General features: G+C 41.8%; 1 protein-coding gene across 5 annotated transcripts; it reads left to right on the forward strand.

The window, feature by feature from the left end:
• Window positions 1–178: 178 nt before the first annotated feature.
• LOC130154162 (cilia- and flagella- associated protein 210-like) lies at window positions 179–8,619 on the forward strand. 5 transcript variants are annotated; one of them, XR_008823620.1, is made up of 9 exons: window positions 179–410; window positions 1,095–1,251; window positions 2,307–2,446; window positions 2,741–2,933; window positions 3,417–3,581; window positions 4,184–4,290; window positions 5,184–5,382; window positions 5,842–5,916; window positions 8,211–8,619. XR_008823620.1 is itself a non-coding variant. In XM_056349987.1 (7 exons), the coding sequence occupies exons 1-6, from the start codon at window positions 313–315 to the stop codon at window positions 4,283–4,285; spliced, it is 855 nt and encodes a 284-aa protein (XP_056205962.1). In that variant the 5' UTR covers window positions 179–312; the 3' UTR covers window positions 4,286–4,290; window positions 8,211–8,619. The 5 variants fall into 5 exon arrangements, 1 of the variants encoding a protein (XP_056205962.1); XR_008823618.1 differs by having other exon boundaries at window positions 5,184–5,916; XR_008823619.1 differs by lacking the exon at window positions 5,842–5,916.
• The last annotated feature ends 5,696 nt before the right edge of the window (window positions 8,620–14,315 follow it).

Raw genomic sequence — 14,315 nt, forward strand, 5'->3', positions numbered from 1 at the left:
GCGCCGCAGCCGCCGGGCCCAGCCGGGCCTCCCAGGCTGAGCGCGGGTGGCGCCCGCCGGCAGCTCCCCGGGGCGGGGCGGGCCGGGCCGCTGTAGCCGCCGCGGCACAGCGCTCCCCGCCCTCCTGTTGCTGCTGGCGCCAACAGGCAGCGCTGTGCCCACGAGGGGAGGGGAGGGGAGGGCGGCGGCCGCCGCCTTTGTTCCCTGTTCCGGCGCGGAGGAGCGAGCACCGGTGCAGCCGGGCTGTCGGTGAGGCACCGTCTCTCTTAGCAGACGTCGCCGCTTCCAGGCGAGGCGGGCGCGGGGCCGGCGATGGACGGCGAGGAGCCGGGCGCCGCCCGCCGGGAAGCAGAGCTGGAGCGCAGCCGTTACAGGGACCGCCGGGCCGTGGCCCAGGAGCAGCTGGCGCAGTGAGTGCGGCGGGGGCGGGAGCGGGGTCAGCGGGAGAGCCCTCCCTGCGGCCGCGGCCGCGCTGTCGGGGCCCGCCGATGAGGGGTCCGCCGGGCGGGGCGGGGGGTGGCGGGAGCAGGCCTCTGCCCAGGCCTCGGCCGGAGTTTGCCGTGCCGGGGGCTGCATGACTCGCTGCTTTAAACCGCTCTTCCTGATCATCCCCGCTCCGTGGTCGGGCCGCAGGTCTGTCACCTCACTTGCTGCTTCCCCAGAACTCCGTTCTGCTACTTCAGGAACGTCTCTTGCTGTCACTACAGGCTACATCTGTCCCAATAAATTAAACAAGGTGCCTATGTTCTGGCTAGTGACTTGTCGCGCTGAGGCAAAATTCTGTTACAGCCGCTTCCCTCAGCCCAGAGTGACTCACACGTAGGGGTGATGGCTGGCAGTGGCACCGCAGGCTGGCAGGGGCCCAGCCTGTGCGGGCAGCAGTTTGCTTTTGCACCCTGTGCTAGGCTTTGGGCAAAGGATTTGCACCTACCTTTTAAAAATCGCGCTTCCATTTTTGGTCTCTGACATTCTACTTTACTGTCAAAGTATCGGGATTTTTGCTGTTTAGGTACCTGCAGATGTGCAGAATCCATCTCTGTGCAGTAGTTAATGCAGCCTTCAGCTTGTTTATTCAACTTCTTTCTCTGATTCAGAATAGAAGAGCACAAGCATCAGGCAGCTCTGGCCAAGCTAGAAGATAAGAGAGAAGGGGAAAAAATACAGAGATTGAACCAATTGTACCAACTGGAAATTCAGAGAGGAAAAGAAAAGGAACAGGAGGGAAAAGCTGAACGCCAGAGGCAGCATCATGTAAGTAACACAAAAGCAGACAGTTCAAAACGTTTGTTGACCTAGGGTGCCAGGAGTGAAATGGCTGTGTTAGGCCCACAAATAAATGGGCCTATGACAACAGGAGGTCTGCTGACAGCTTCAGTAGCATTGGATCATATGCCTATCCTGGCAGTTGCAGGCCATGTCTTTCCTTTGTGCTTTTGAGAAAGGCCTCTTGGAAGTTATTCGGGTGACACCTGAATTTTGACTGGCCTATGATGGAAGATGTCTGCTACAGACAGCAAGGAGATTGGCCTTTACTTGAGAACTCTGTTTAGGTTCCAGGTACCTGCTCTCTTTTAAGCCCATTTTCCTTTGTTAGGAAGAGGGAATAGCCTGAGTCTGAACATGACAATATCTTTTCAACTAGTCTTTCCATTGTGATTGGAGATGACTAGAAGATTAGTCAAGACCTACTTACCACACCTACTGTTCCCATGCTTGCTTGAGCAGGGAGGCTGAAGTGGAAGTGCTGTGATGACTCATTGGCATGTGAGAGTAAGAGGAAAGAATTCCCACTGAAACCCTACTTGCTTTATTCCCCACATGCTCTTTCACACCCCAATTATATGAATTTTGCCCTATTTTCCCCAACTTTGTATATGCAATAAACCCTATATATACTTATAACTGCCATTTCTGCCTGATTACAAAATACCTTGTACCTTACATTTTTATGGTTCTAAAGACTCTTACTGTTTGAGCCCTTCAGAGTTTGTGCTGCCTGAATGATACACAGGATGGGAGCAGTACAGTTGGAGCCAGTGGGGAAGTAGAGGAAAGAACAGAAGCTAAAGATACTGTGCTTGGGGCTGCAACCACATACTAATTTTACTTTTGTGGTAGTTTGTGTTAAGTAGTCATGAGAATTCTCTTCCATCTCTGGGTTTCTATCTTCTTTGGCTTCTCCACTGACAGAACCAAAAAACTTTTATTATAGGTTAGGCCTGAAGTCTTTGCTAGATTTTTTTTTTCAAGTTCGTTTCCAAAATCTCATTCTACATAAAAATAGAAGTAATCTTCCACTTAAACAGGAGTATGTAGCTGAACAGAAAATAATTAAAGCTGAAGAGAAGGAAAAAGAAGATGAAGACAATGATCGGATTAAGGCTTATATTAAAGGAAAAGAAATGATGGCTGATCTGACAAGAGAAAAAGTTGCAGAGACTAATAGGTGAGTCTGGCGCTATGGTTTTCAGCATTAAGATTCCAAATTGCAATTTAATTTTGTGACAAATATTTCTATAACTTTTTATATCAGCAAAATCAGGACTTTGTGATGCAAGCAATTTTTCTGTAACTAAAACTTGAAAAAGAAGTAAAAATTCCAGAAAATATGCCTGCAAGTTCCCATAGTAATTGGTGCTGTTGGTGGTGGAAGTGGGATTTCTGTCTTTGTTAGGAGCAGTGCCTCAGGTAATCTGAGTGGATATCCGAGTATGTTATGGTAGCTTATGCTCTCCTGCAGGCTAATGCAGGAGCACAAGGACAAGGCTTTTGAACAACTAGCTGCACAGATGAATAAAGCATTTAAGATTGAAGATGATCGTCTTGCTAGAGGAGCTGCAGAGGTAGAAGATGAATATCAAATTAAAAACAAAGAGAAAGAAGCAAAAAAAAAGGCTGCCATTGAATCTATCGCTGAACACAGAACCGCTGTGGTAAGAAACCAATCCTGTTCTTACTCCTCTTTCTGTCATATACCTGTACTTCTGAATACCTTTTAGAAACACCATCAATTCTAGCATAGTTGTCTTGAGTGAGACACAGGCAAGTTCTCACTTAGAAGCTGACTCTTGTATTTACCATCTATAGTTTCAGAACTAACTCCTTAAGAAAGATTCAAGTGGTGCATGTGATGATCCTCTCTCCAAAAAATGGTAATTTGTGCCAATATTTTCCAGACTTTGCACTGCATACTCCAGCTGAGGAGCCTGGCCCAGGTCACATTTTTCCTGGGGTCCTCTCACCCTCTCCCACTTCCGTGTTGGGTGCACATCTGCCTGGGCTTGGACACTGGCCAGCCACAATGACTGTGCTCATCAGAGCACTGATACAGGGCTGCTTCTGCTGAAACATACGATTTCTAGCTTATCAGGCTAGCTCCTTGGTTAAATATTTTTGCTGTATTTTGTAAATTACAGATGAAGATGAAAGTAGAAAAGGAGAGAGAAGAAAAAGCAGAGGATGAGAAGGATCGTAATCAGTGGATGACAGCAGATCACATCTACCTGGAAATGGAAGAAGCCAAGAAACAAAAACAACGTGATGCGAGCATTGAAGTACAGAAAATTCAGATGCAACAAATGGTAAATAGAAGAGCTGTACACTGTCAGCCCCTTCAGAAAGAAACACACATCTAAACCCACAGTATTAGATCTTACGGGTGGGACAGGGAGAGAAGCAGCTTGCTATGGGTATGATGTGTGTGTTTTATTTGTGGTGTTTTTTTTTTTTTAATTTGTATGCTCCACATATGCTGGTGCTGGGAACCAGCCTCTTCTCAGAGCAGTGGAACAGAAGCCTCTTCCAGGCTGACTTGGCCCATGCTGGTTAGGGAGGATTACCTGGGGGGGCTGGTATGAGAAAGAGATCAACAATGACCGACCACATCCTGTCCTGTGTCATTATACCTTTTTTTCCTCCCGCTGCCAACTATGCCTCTACTGCCCTCTTGTATCTTCTGGGCAGGTCACCAAAGAGCAGCAGCTAATGCTGCTGTTCACTCAGCTAGCTAATGTACCCTTTTTGTGGGGGTGTGGCAGGGGAGAGAAGTAGAAAGCAATGATATTTGCCAAGTATCCACTAACATCACTGGAGATCTCTATAAGCTTTTACCCTCTCTAAGTTTTAAGGGATAGTTATGTTGTGAAAGAAATACTAAGCTTTGTTATTCCCTTTTTTCCATCAGGCTGAAAAGCAGGCAAAAAAACAGCAGGAAAAGCAAGCAGACTTGGACTATGATGCTCAGAGAGAAGCTGCTTTTCGTAAGGATCGAGCATTTCAGAGATAAAGACAGTGAGTAACTGAATCAGTGCCATTACTGGATGTAATTTTTATTCTCTCCAAGCATTCCAGTAGGGAAAAAGATGAGAGCTCCCTAACTAGGACAACTGCAAGAGTGGTAGAGTGTATATGTGTGTGGTATTAAAAAAAAGAAATAATATTGGGGGTGGGTGGAGAAGGATGGTTGATGTAACACCATCCATATTCCTCCTGCCAAATGTACACAAGCCCCCAGCTTGCTCAGGGACTGAGCAAACATTTGTCGTTGTGCAGGAGTGTTACAGCTTGTGTCACTCCTCAAAGCCCTGTCTGAGGGCAGGGTCAAGAATGCTGCTCAGAGCCAGCACAGACCCAGGTGTTGCCTTGGTTGGTCAGTCCTGCTGTGGTCTGGGCAGCTGCACTGTTTTGGGACAGCAGGACGTGGCTGGGTGAAGCTGACTGACTCTCTGCACCCATGCCAGTTACTGTGGCCCGCAAGGGGCTTGTTTGTGGAGTGAGGAAGTTGCTGCTGAGAACTCGACACCCATGATGCATGTGTCTCAGAGGTTTTGCCCAGAATAGCTCTAACCTGGTGTAAGGGCTGAGTGCCCATTGCTGGCTGAAGCACATCTTCCTGTTTCATCCAAAAGGGTCCAGTTTGTGATGGCTCTGTAACGTGAACCAAACCACAGTAAGTGGGAAAAATCAAGAGACTTATTTCAAAAACTCACTTCTAACCTGAATGCTAACACTGCTGCACTATCAACTAAAAGTCACACAGTTCTCTCCAATTATTTTGGAGTAATTCCTTTTGGAAATTATATATTTTTAAAAGAGACATGGCAACTAACTTATGAAATTGTCCCTAAATATACTTTTTTCTTAGTTGACTAATGAAAAATTTATTTCCCTTCTCTCTGAGCCAGTGCTCCTTTTACTACTTCAAGCTTTTTTCAGCAAGCAGAAAGAATGGAAGCTTTTAATAAAGCCCTTTGATCACAGAAGCCGGAGCCTTGAGAAGAAGAATTGTCTATAGCAGGAGTGGTGCTGAAATCTGCAGAGCTTGATAATGCTCCAGATGCATCCCTAACTGCCTATTTGCACATGCTCACTACCATGAAATTGGTGAGTTAAATAGGTTTTAGTCTACCTCCACAGCAACAAGAAGCAAGGTGGATTGCAGCCTCACTTCCAACTCAGCTTCAGGAAATGCACTGTTCTGCAGATCATGTATGTCTGTATCTGAAGTCTACAGCCTGTTTCCTTGGGGCTTATACCCCTTTTACTTTGAATGTCTACAAAAATACCAAATTCAAGTACCAGAAAACAAATCTTCCTTTCAGTACACCTAGAGCAAAGTAGGAATCCTGTGTAATTTTAAAGCACACTTGCTAAATATGGATTTAGTTTGGAATAGTGATGTCACTTCATTCCATTGACTGAGATGTGCATGCTTTGTGTGTTTCCTCTGTAAAACCAGGCAAAAAACTCAACCTCAAGTGTTTTAAGAACATGAAGAAATACTTAAGGTTCTAAAACTTTCAGTGACAAAGCATTTTGGTAACATTTCATTATCTTTTACAGTTGTCCTACACGAAAGGCAAGAAGGGAAAGCTGCTTGAAGGAATAATACAAAAGAATAATATCAGTTTGTTTATGGTATGTTGAAGAAGGCAAGACAGGTGACAGGCTGAGGAACAGCTCCTTATGCAAGTAGAAGCAGATAAAAGCTATTGAACAGACCAAGATGAGAAAGAAACAAAGCTGGGCTCATTCACTCTGGCGATGAGGAGACTAAGGGGTGTTCTAATTAACAGCCTACAGCTGCTTGAAGGGTAGTTACAAATACAGCAGAGCCAAACTTCTAGGCAGAGTGAGGTGATTGATACAAGAAATTGTGACATGAGACATCAGGTTGAGTAGTCAGGGAAACCTGCTTCACCAGAGGCATAGTGTGATGACAGTGGATCAGAATGGCCAGAGGGGGTGGAATTGCCACCTGTGAAGGTTTTAAACATGTCCCATGTAAGGCAGGAGGCTGGTCTAGCTGACCACCAGAGACCTTTTCAGCTACTATTTAAAGATGGCAACAAAATACAGGGAGATCAGCTGCAGCTTGTAAGATGGGAAACTGGTGACCTGGAAGAATCTGTTAATTGAGGTACCTTGAATACCTAGCATCACTACTTGTATGAGTTATTAGCTGAAGTTTTAATTAATAGCTAGCAAATTGGAATATGCTTTGAGAAATAATTTTAATTACTGGTTTTGCTCAACAAAGCACCTTCTTAAATGGTGAGCTGCTTCAGCACGTTACAGCAGGCGAGAAATAGGATAGGCAGTGGCCATATTAGATGGGCAAGACCTTAGACATGCAAGGCAGCTCTCAGAGGGACTGAAACGGAGACCCTAAATAAAACTGGTTTTTTTCCAAAACTGTTAGGCAGCTCTGGAAGTAGAACAGCAATGTAAGTTTGAACATGTGGGCCTCCAGGGCCTCATACAGTATTCTCCCAGCAGCAACACAACTGGTACTGGTGTGGCTATGGTACTTGTGCCATCATGGATCTAATACAACTCCGACCTAGGAAACGGAAGAGAGAAGCTTTATAAAATGCCTCCTATCCTAAGGGAATTTCAGTTAACTCACTGTGCAGCTTTTCACTGTTAGGTAGTGTTCAGGTTGGAGTTAATAGTTCAGTCCAAATTCTTTGCTACTATTCAACTCTGGGGAGGTTTGAAGAGGACATCTACCTGGAAACAAACTAGCCGTGAACAGAAGAGTTGGTGCCATGGGACCATTAAGGATGGATATTTTCATGTCTCTATACGGACCGGCTGTATACTTCTAAAGAAGAAAAATATTTTTTTTTCCAAAGCCACTGGTTATGTTCGGTCAAGTAATTTGTTCTGTTTATAGATAAATTCTTTCAGATGCCTGTTACTAACTTAGAGCACTCCTCCATTCAGAGATAGCAAAAAGGCCTAACTAGCCTGTAACTTTCCTTCTTGTTCTGGCACTGCATCACTGAGAGAATGAAAATTCATCATTTCTATATAGCTCTCAAAACAACCCTGCCACAAAAAAAAGCCAACCCCTTATTGCTGAAGGCTAAGACTTCAGGGAGAGATGAAGATCAGAGGGTGCAACAAGACCATATGAAAGGTCAACTTTGGAATTAGTTTAAATTGATTCCTTTCTATTTAAAATAAATTAAGTTGTGCTATAGGCTTTGTTAAACTTTTAATGCGTGTAGTCATTCCCTTTACACTCCTGCACTGTCACCACTACAATCTTCTTTTAGTTTAGATGTATCATGGCCTTTGGCATTAAGAACTTAATATACCTAAGTGGATACAGAAATGATACAAGCCTGCCCTCTCATCTGTTAATAAAAATCTCTAGGAAGCAGTCTTAGAGCACAGATGTTCATAGCTGGTGGATACTGTCCTGCATAAACCAGCATGGCACTTGCTTTTGCTGTGAGTTTCCTTGTCTCCAGTGCATTATCCAGAGAAATGCACTATTCTGTTAGGTGCTGAAGGGCTTGAACATCAGAACTGCAGGTCCAATAAAATTCAGTGTTGCATCTCCGTTAACATAATACTAATTGCCCCCCTCAAATGAGTAGTATCTGGTCTGACTCTTTTTCTATGTAAAGGAAAAACAGGCAAAGGTTAGCAGCAACATGAACTGAAAGTAAGCCGTGGTTACTGAGCAGACCAGAGATGGGATCAAAAATACAAGACTACTAAGATCCAGGAAATACAAATCCAGCAGCTGGTACAGCAGCAGAGTGGACCAGGGAGAAATTTGATTGTCTTTGGTAAAACTTATTGCTGTAGGACAAGTATTTCTGCATTAGTTTCAATTACAGCCTATCTGTCCATATACAATTAATTGTACAGTAGTCAATAATTATACAGTAAGACAAACTTCTTTTCTTCTTCAGAAATACATCTGACAACTACAGAAGTATCCACTAAGGAATAAGAAGCTAGCCACTGTCTCCTTACAAGTTACACATGCCTGTGGAACACAGCTGACGCCAGCTCTGGAGCAAGCTACAAGCCATGCTGTTTGCCAGAGCCTGCCTATGCTCAGCTTCAGCTCAAGAAGCAAGTACCGTAGCTACAGCCATAGCTTGCAGATGGATGTGTTACTAGTTTTATTACGGAACAAAGCAGTAGATTCACCTTCTAGGAAGTCAAGAGGTAACAACCACACGACAACTGTCAATTAATCTGTACTGTACTCCTCAAGTATTGCTGGACCTCCAGGCTTAATTAAAAGCTTAAGTTTTGGCTTAAAAAAATTTCTTACTGAGCAAATAATAAAATTGAGCAAGCTGTTTAAAAACATCTGCCTGTAAATAAGATCAATGCTTTGGAGAACGCAATGGAAGATAGGAATACGATCTTGAGAAAGTTGTGGCACTGGCCGAGTCTTTAATCCTTCATGGGAAAGAGATGTCCGCTGCCCAACTGTGTGTTACCTAGCACTCTGGTTTCTGAGCCAGCTGTAGGGAATGGGAAGTGCACTTTCTTTTCTCTTAAGCACTCTGCTGCCAGCTTAGCCAGGTTCCCAGGCTGGCATAATGGTGTAGGTGATTTTTTGTGATCAAAACTTGTTCTTTCACTTAGTTCTACACCGAGTGTAAGCTGTCCTACCACTACATTTAAATTCACATCATCAAACAGGTAGTTCTGTAGCTAGCTAAAACTATTCTGTTTCACAAACACACACAGAAGACTTGTATTTGTGTAAGTACAAGACCAAACTTTGTAACTAGCAAAAAAAATTGGTGGTAACACACCAGATCAGCTTCATTACATGGCTACATTTTTATATATGTTACAATATATAGTGAATAGACTGTCATTTGTCATTCTGTAGTAGAAATTCCAATTATATCCATAACTCAACACTATCATCCAATTTAGCATGGAATAAAAATCTGACTATTCACATCTTCAGGAAAAATGTACAGATGTTGGTTTAACAGGAAAGGTAGTGTCCTAACATCAAATCGCCATACCTCGTAAATCTGTACAAACAGCGCTACCACTTTAAAAGGCTGGAGATTTGACACTCACAAGCACATCTACACACACAGCTTGCACCACGTGACTTAAAAGCGAGTGTTACTCTCATTACAGAAGATGCTAAGGAAGACTGGAAGAAGCAAACGGCAGACATAGAATACACTAACAAATATGCAAAAAGCATTTATTTCTGAGAAGTACTTTTAATACACAGGTGGTACCATTTCATATCAAGAAATCATTCTCCCAGCTGACAACCAGATCATCTTCCCTGTTGGGAACTATAAATTACAGAAAGTCCAAAAGACTGAGGCTTCCAAAACTCTGCTAAATGCTACAAGCACAACACTGCCTGTATAATTAACCACAGTTCTTTTAGCTGATAAAGGGCACCAGTTTTCAGTTAGTTCCTCTTACCACTGTTCATGAATTAATTGGCCTAGCTTCCTCCCAGTTCTTCCAGCCTTTCTTTTTGTTAGCAGTTATGGCTAAAGCCACACACTAATTACTTTTTTTATATTGTTATAGGGATATGTAGAAAAATGTCTTAATTTCCAAAAAATAAACATTTCCTTAAGTGCTTTGCATGTTACAAAATTTCAATGCAGGGGCTGCATTAGTTCCGTTTATTTAGTCAGTTTAATGTTAGTATTGAAACTGCTATGAATACAAATATAAATCTAAACCAAATCATGCACATACTTAGCATTTTAAGATCTGTCCTCTGAACTTACTCATGTTAACTGCCCTGTTAGTTTCATTCCAATAATGACTTTGATTAAGGAAGGACTCTAATTCTTTAACAAGTAAAACTCTACATAAAAGTAGAAGTATGTTATCTAAATTCACCACTATTGTATTTTCTAATTTTTTTCCTTTTGTGAGATTTGATAGTAAAATTAGAAAACTTATTTTGGTATGGTAGTTTTTTGGTTTTTTTGTTTTTGTTTTTTTTTTTTTTACAGCAGGCAAATACTACTTTTTGTTTTTATGCAATATAAGTTTTGTTAGAGTGGTGTTCCTCACAACATGAATTGTTCAAGGGTAAGAAATAAGAAGTATACTAAAAGTACATATGCAACAAAATGGAAAGCTAAAGTTTTACGCTGGAAAACTGCAGAATTATACCAAATTCAAATTTTGTAAAATGCAGAATTCACAGACTTTTTGAGATGCATTTTCTTAAATAATTGAAATAGTGCATTAGGAAGATTACTATTTTCAGCAAAAGAAGGAAAGTGCAAGTAACAGTTCTTTACATTTCTGTCACAGTGAATCTGAAGTGTGAAGATTAGTTAATATACTACTTGTCTTTTCTCACACAGTTCTTCAAATATTGGAGTGAGAATATAGATGAATTAAGTATTTGATAAACTTTGATAATGCATAGTATTTATACCTCTAGGCTTTCCATTGTAAGGGAAGTCCTAAAAGCAGGGATATACATTTTTTGTCATCAGACAAGCAATGAGTCTACTATGCCCCTAGATTTGCGTCCAAAATATTTTATTTGCTTCAATAAATCAACAATAAATCCACAGTTCCAGGAAAAGCGGCTAAAGGACTGCTGCTTTTATGTTTACATTAATCTAAAATCCACTTGCCAGACTGACACTATTACAAATTAGACATTGTTAGGGGATCACTGCAAATTCTTCAGGGCATCTGACAAAGGCCACTGCAACAAAAGTCCATAGTGTGGATTTCAAGTAGCGAGATGTTCCAAGGTTAAAATTTTAACAACTGGATAGAACAAAGGGTTAAAAAATGTACCCATAGCATTTCCCCCCCCCCCCCCCCCTTTTCTTAAAATAAAACAAAAAATCCAAAACAAAGCAACAACTGAAACACTATGGCTGTGTCAAAGATTTAGCAGACAGCAACACATCTTTTACAGGCAATAGTGTCTACACAACCTTAGATATATCCACCCACCCTCAGTAAGAATTTGTGCCTCTGAACTCATGGCAGTACCCAGAAAATCTCCAACACAAGTAACAGTTTCTGAGAAAAGTTTGGGAAGCTACTGCCAATACCAAGTTCAGCATTCCATCTATACACAGGCTCTATGGTATTAGTGAAATGCAGTATCTATTGTAAATACAACAGAGAATGCATGTCTAACCTCTGGAAATTATTTCAAGCCTGTACATACACTTAAATCTATAGCTTACAAAGTTAGCCAGTACTCCCTGTCCTCATTTGACCTAGAGTCTTGAGGTTCACAAATTCTCTGGAGAAACATCAGTTCTGGGGTGCTGACAGAAAAAGCTGTCCTCTAAATGCACTACTTTTTTCCCCCCATTCACAAGGAAAGCATCATTTTGATTACCTCTGGTACACAGAAGTATTGCTTGCAAATATGCTTTCAGCTCCTTAAGCCAAAAGCCAACGACCTATGACACAGCTGCCAAAGATGGCATTGAGCTACACTGTGACTACAGCACAAGGAGGTCACTGTGAGCTGGGAACAGGAAAGCTCTGCCACTGAGGGAAGGAATGGTTCCAGGACAGCAAGAGCAGTAGTCAGCACCTCACAAGGCAGCAAGAGCTCACTGGTACCTGGGGACATCTTGCTGTCCATGGGATTAAGCTTCAGATCCACCGAATTTTTAATCGGCAATCTCAACTTCCAGTGTGATAAAGCAAAGCAAAAATATAGCAAATACTCCCTCCTACAAGACTGCAATCGTTTCAGTTTAAACAAAGTGACCGGCACCAGAACAATTTACCATCAAATAAGATACAAGCAAAGCACGTGCTCATCAAGAGGTCAACTATATCCCATCATGTGCAATTAAAAGTAACTAACTTCTTACAAAGTACATTAAAAACAGAAAATGAGCTTTGTGCCACCAACACAGATGAATTTATAATGTGCTGAGAAAGAACTGGAGCTCTAATTGTATCTACACATATTTTTCTAAACTGTAACAAAAAAAAAATCCACACAAAAGGGTATGCAAGTGCATCTTTTGAAATAACTAGTTACAACTGCAAACTACGACTGGATATAAACTCCATTTTGAGATTTTAAATTAAAGACTCTGTAACATTTTTTAACAATTCCTATGGATTGCCTTATTGCTGACTGCTTGCATTTTTTCCCCCTCTTCTACAGCAGAATCAATACAGTTGAGGGGTGCAGACATACTTCTTCAGCAATGGTTTGCTTGTGTGTCAGCTCCATGAAAAATAATGAAAGAACTCTGCAGTTTCTAAATGAGAGTCTTAAGCACGTGGCATGCATAGCACAGTATAAACACACCGAGGAAGCCTTTGGCCAAGCCACTGTACAAATAACCCTAACTTCCTAGCTTTTTCTTACTACAGTGCCCCAAAATAGGACCTCAACTTCTCAAAAGTCATAGAGTTCAGAATGGCTTCACACAGAACAGGTCCGCTATACAGGTCTTCAGTTCACTCCTGTAACTCTTAAGTAATAGCTACATCATCCACCTACATGTGGGCTTGGGAAACATTTTTACACATTCTGTGCAAAATGACCACTGCAACGTAAAATTCATACTAAAACAAGGGGAGAAAAGTTGATCGCCAAAGCAGCTCCACTAACTACTCTGCCAAAAAGCAACACTACACAATTTCTAGTTTTCTTCCCTTAGAAAGGTTGCTTATGTTATTCAAAACCCCGTATTTTCTTTTGCTTTCAAGACATAACTGTTTACCTTTAGAACTGGATCACAATGTCAAACCAAGCTTCAGAAATTCTGCTCATCTGCTGTAGACACAGTGATCACAAGGTGGGTTATACAGCAAAAACATTAACAAACTCGTAACAAAGTAAGAAAAATTATGTCCTACACTCAAAGATCTGCAAATGAAGATAAAAATCAGCTATGAAAACACTGTTTTGCTTTGACACAGCTTTGCATTAATGGTTATCACTTCTCTTCAGGAATTTCAAGACTTGCCAGTCTTTGGCATGACTAGTTCAAAGGACTGAAAGAAGCATTGGCGATTGTACCACATCTATCCTCTCAGCCCACTACCTTAGCTGCCACACACCAGCTGCTCTTTGGTGACTGCACACATACAGGCACCCTGCAGCAATGCAAGCCAACCTCCTTCATAGAAAGGTGTGGTGGCAAGAAAGAAACGGGGGTGGGTCCTAGAGGCAGGAAAGCAGAAAAGGGAAGGAACTGGTTTGAGGAAGACACACACATGTCATAGAGAATGAGGAATCCACAGTACAGTCTTTAGAATGAGGGGATGCACGGAGGAAAGCAAATCTTTTAAGATAGGCTCTGAATTTTTTGAAAAACACTTTAAAATTCTGCTTCAGCTACCCAAAATGCAGTATCGGAGAACTGAAACAGTTTTCTCATAGACTGCTAAGAAACAGCAAGAATAGAAAGGATTTGCTGGTTCCTTACTCTGACACCTGCTGTGAATTCTGGTAATCTATTTCATCTCTGTGCATCCATTAACTAGCAACTGAGGCAGGGCAGTCTGAAGCAGCCAGGCTGAATTTTCTACAATAGACAAACATGAAAGCATGAAACAGAAAAAGGAGTTTACGGGGAGGGGAAAATTCCACTGATGAGCTCTTCAAATTATTTTTTTTATGACAAAGAAAAAAAATCCCAGATGACTGCCTTACAGTATGAATGAATTCTACTGTTGGCAGTGACAGAAGTACAAACTGAAGATTTATTATTCACTTTGTGATTACAAAACAACCCCACAGTTTTCCGCTATAAATTTATTTTCTTAGGATTTATACCTACTGAAATACAAATTTTGCAACACTGGAGTGATGGACACCTTGCAAGATTCTACTAGTTTTAAGGATGACATGTAGTATACTTGCAGGTTTCTTCTTCACATACAAAACTAGCTTCTTCACAAGCAGCCACTGCCTGCACTGAACTAAGTTCATCAGGTGAAAAATAAATGCAGCATAGAAGATACCTTTCTAGCTGCCAACACACAAGAAGGATACTTAAACTAACGAAATATTTAAAACACAGCACACTCTATTACACATGTAA

This window comes from Falco biarmicus, chromosome 8 (assembly GCF_023638135.1).
Source record: "Falco biarmicus isolate bFalBia1 chromosome 8, bFalBia1.pri, whole genome shotgun sequence".
NCBI lineage: Eukaryota > Metazoa > Chordata > Aves > Falconiformes > Falconidae > Falco > Falco biarmicus.

What these genes read in the sequence shown, in the direction of transcription:
- LOC130154162 (XM_056349987.1), top strand. Translation starts at nt 313, where the DNA reads ATGGACGGCGAGGAGCCGGGCGCCGCCCGCCGGGAAGCAGAGCTGGAG. An exon ending in AACGCCAGAGGCAGCATCAT is followed by an intron (nt 1,252 to 2,306) that starts GTAAGTAACACA and finishes CCACTTAAACAG; the next exon opens with GAGTATGTAGCTGAACAGAA. An exon ending in AAATTCAGATGCAACAAATG is followed by an intron (nt 3,582 to 4,183) that starts GTAAATAGAAGA and finishes TTTTTCCATCAG; the next exon opens with GCTGAAAAGCAGGCAAAAAA.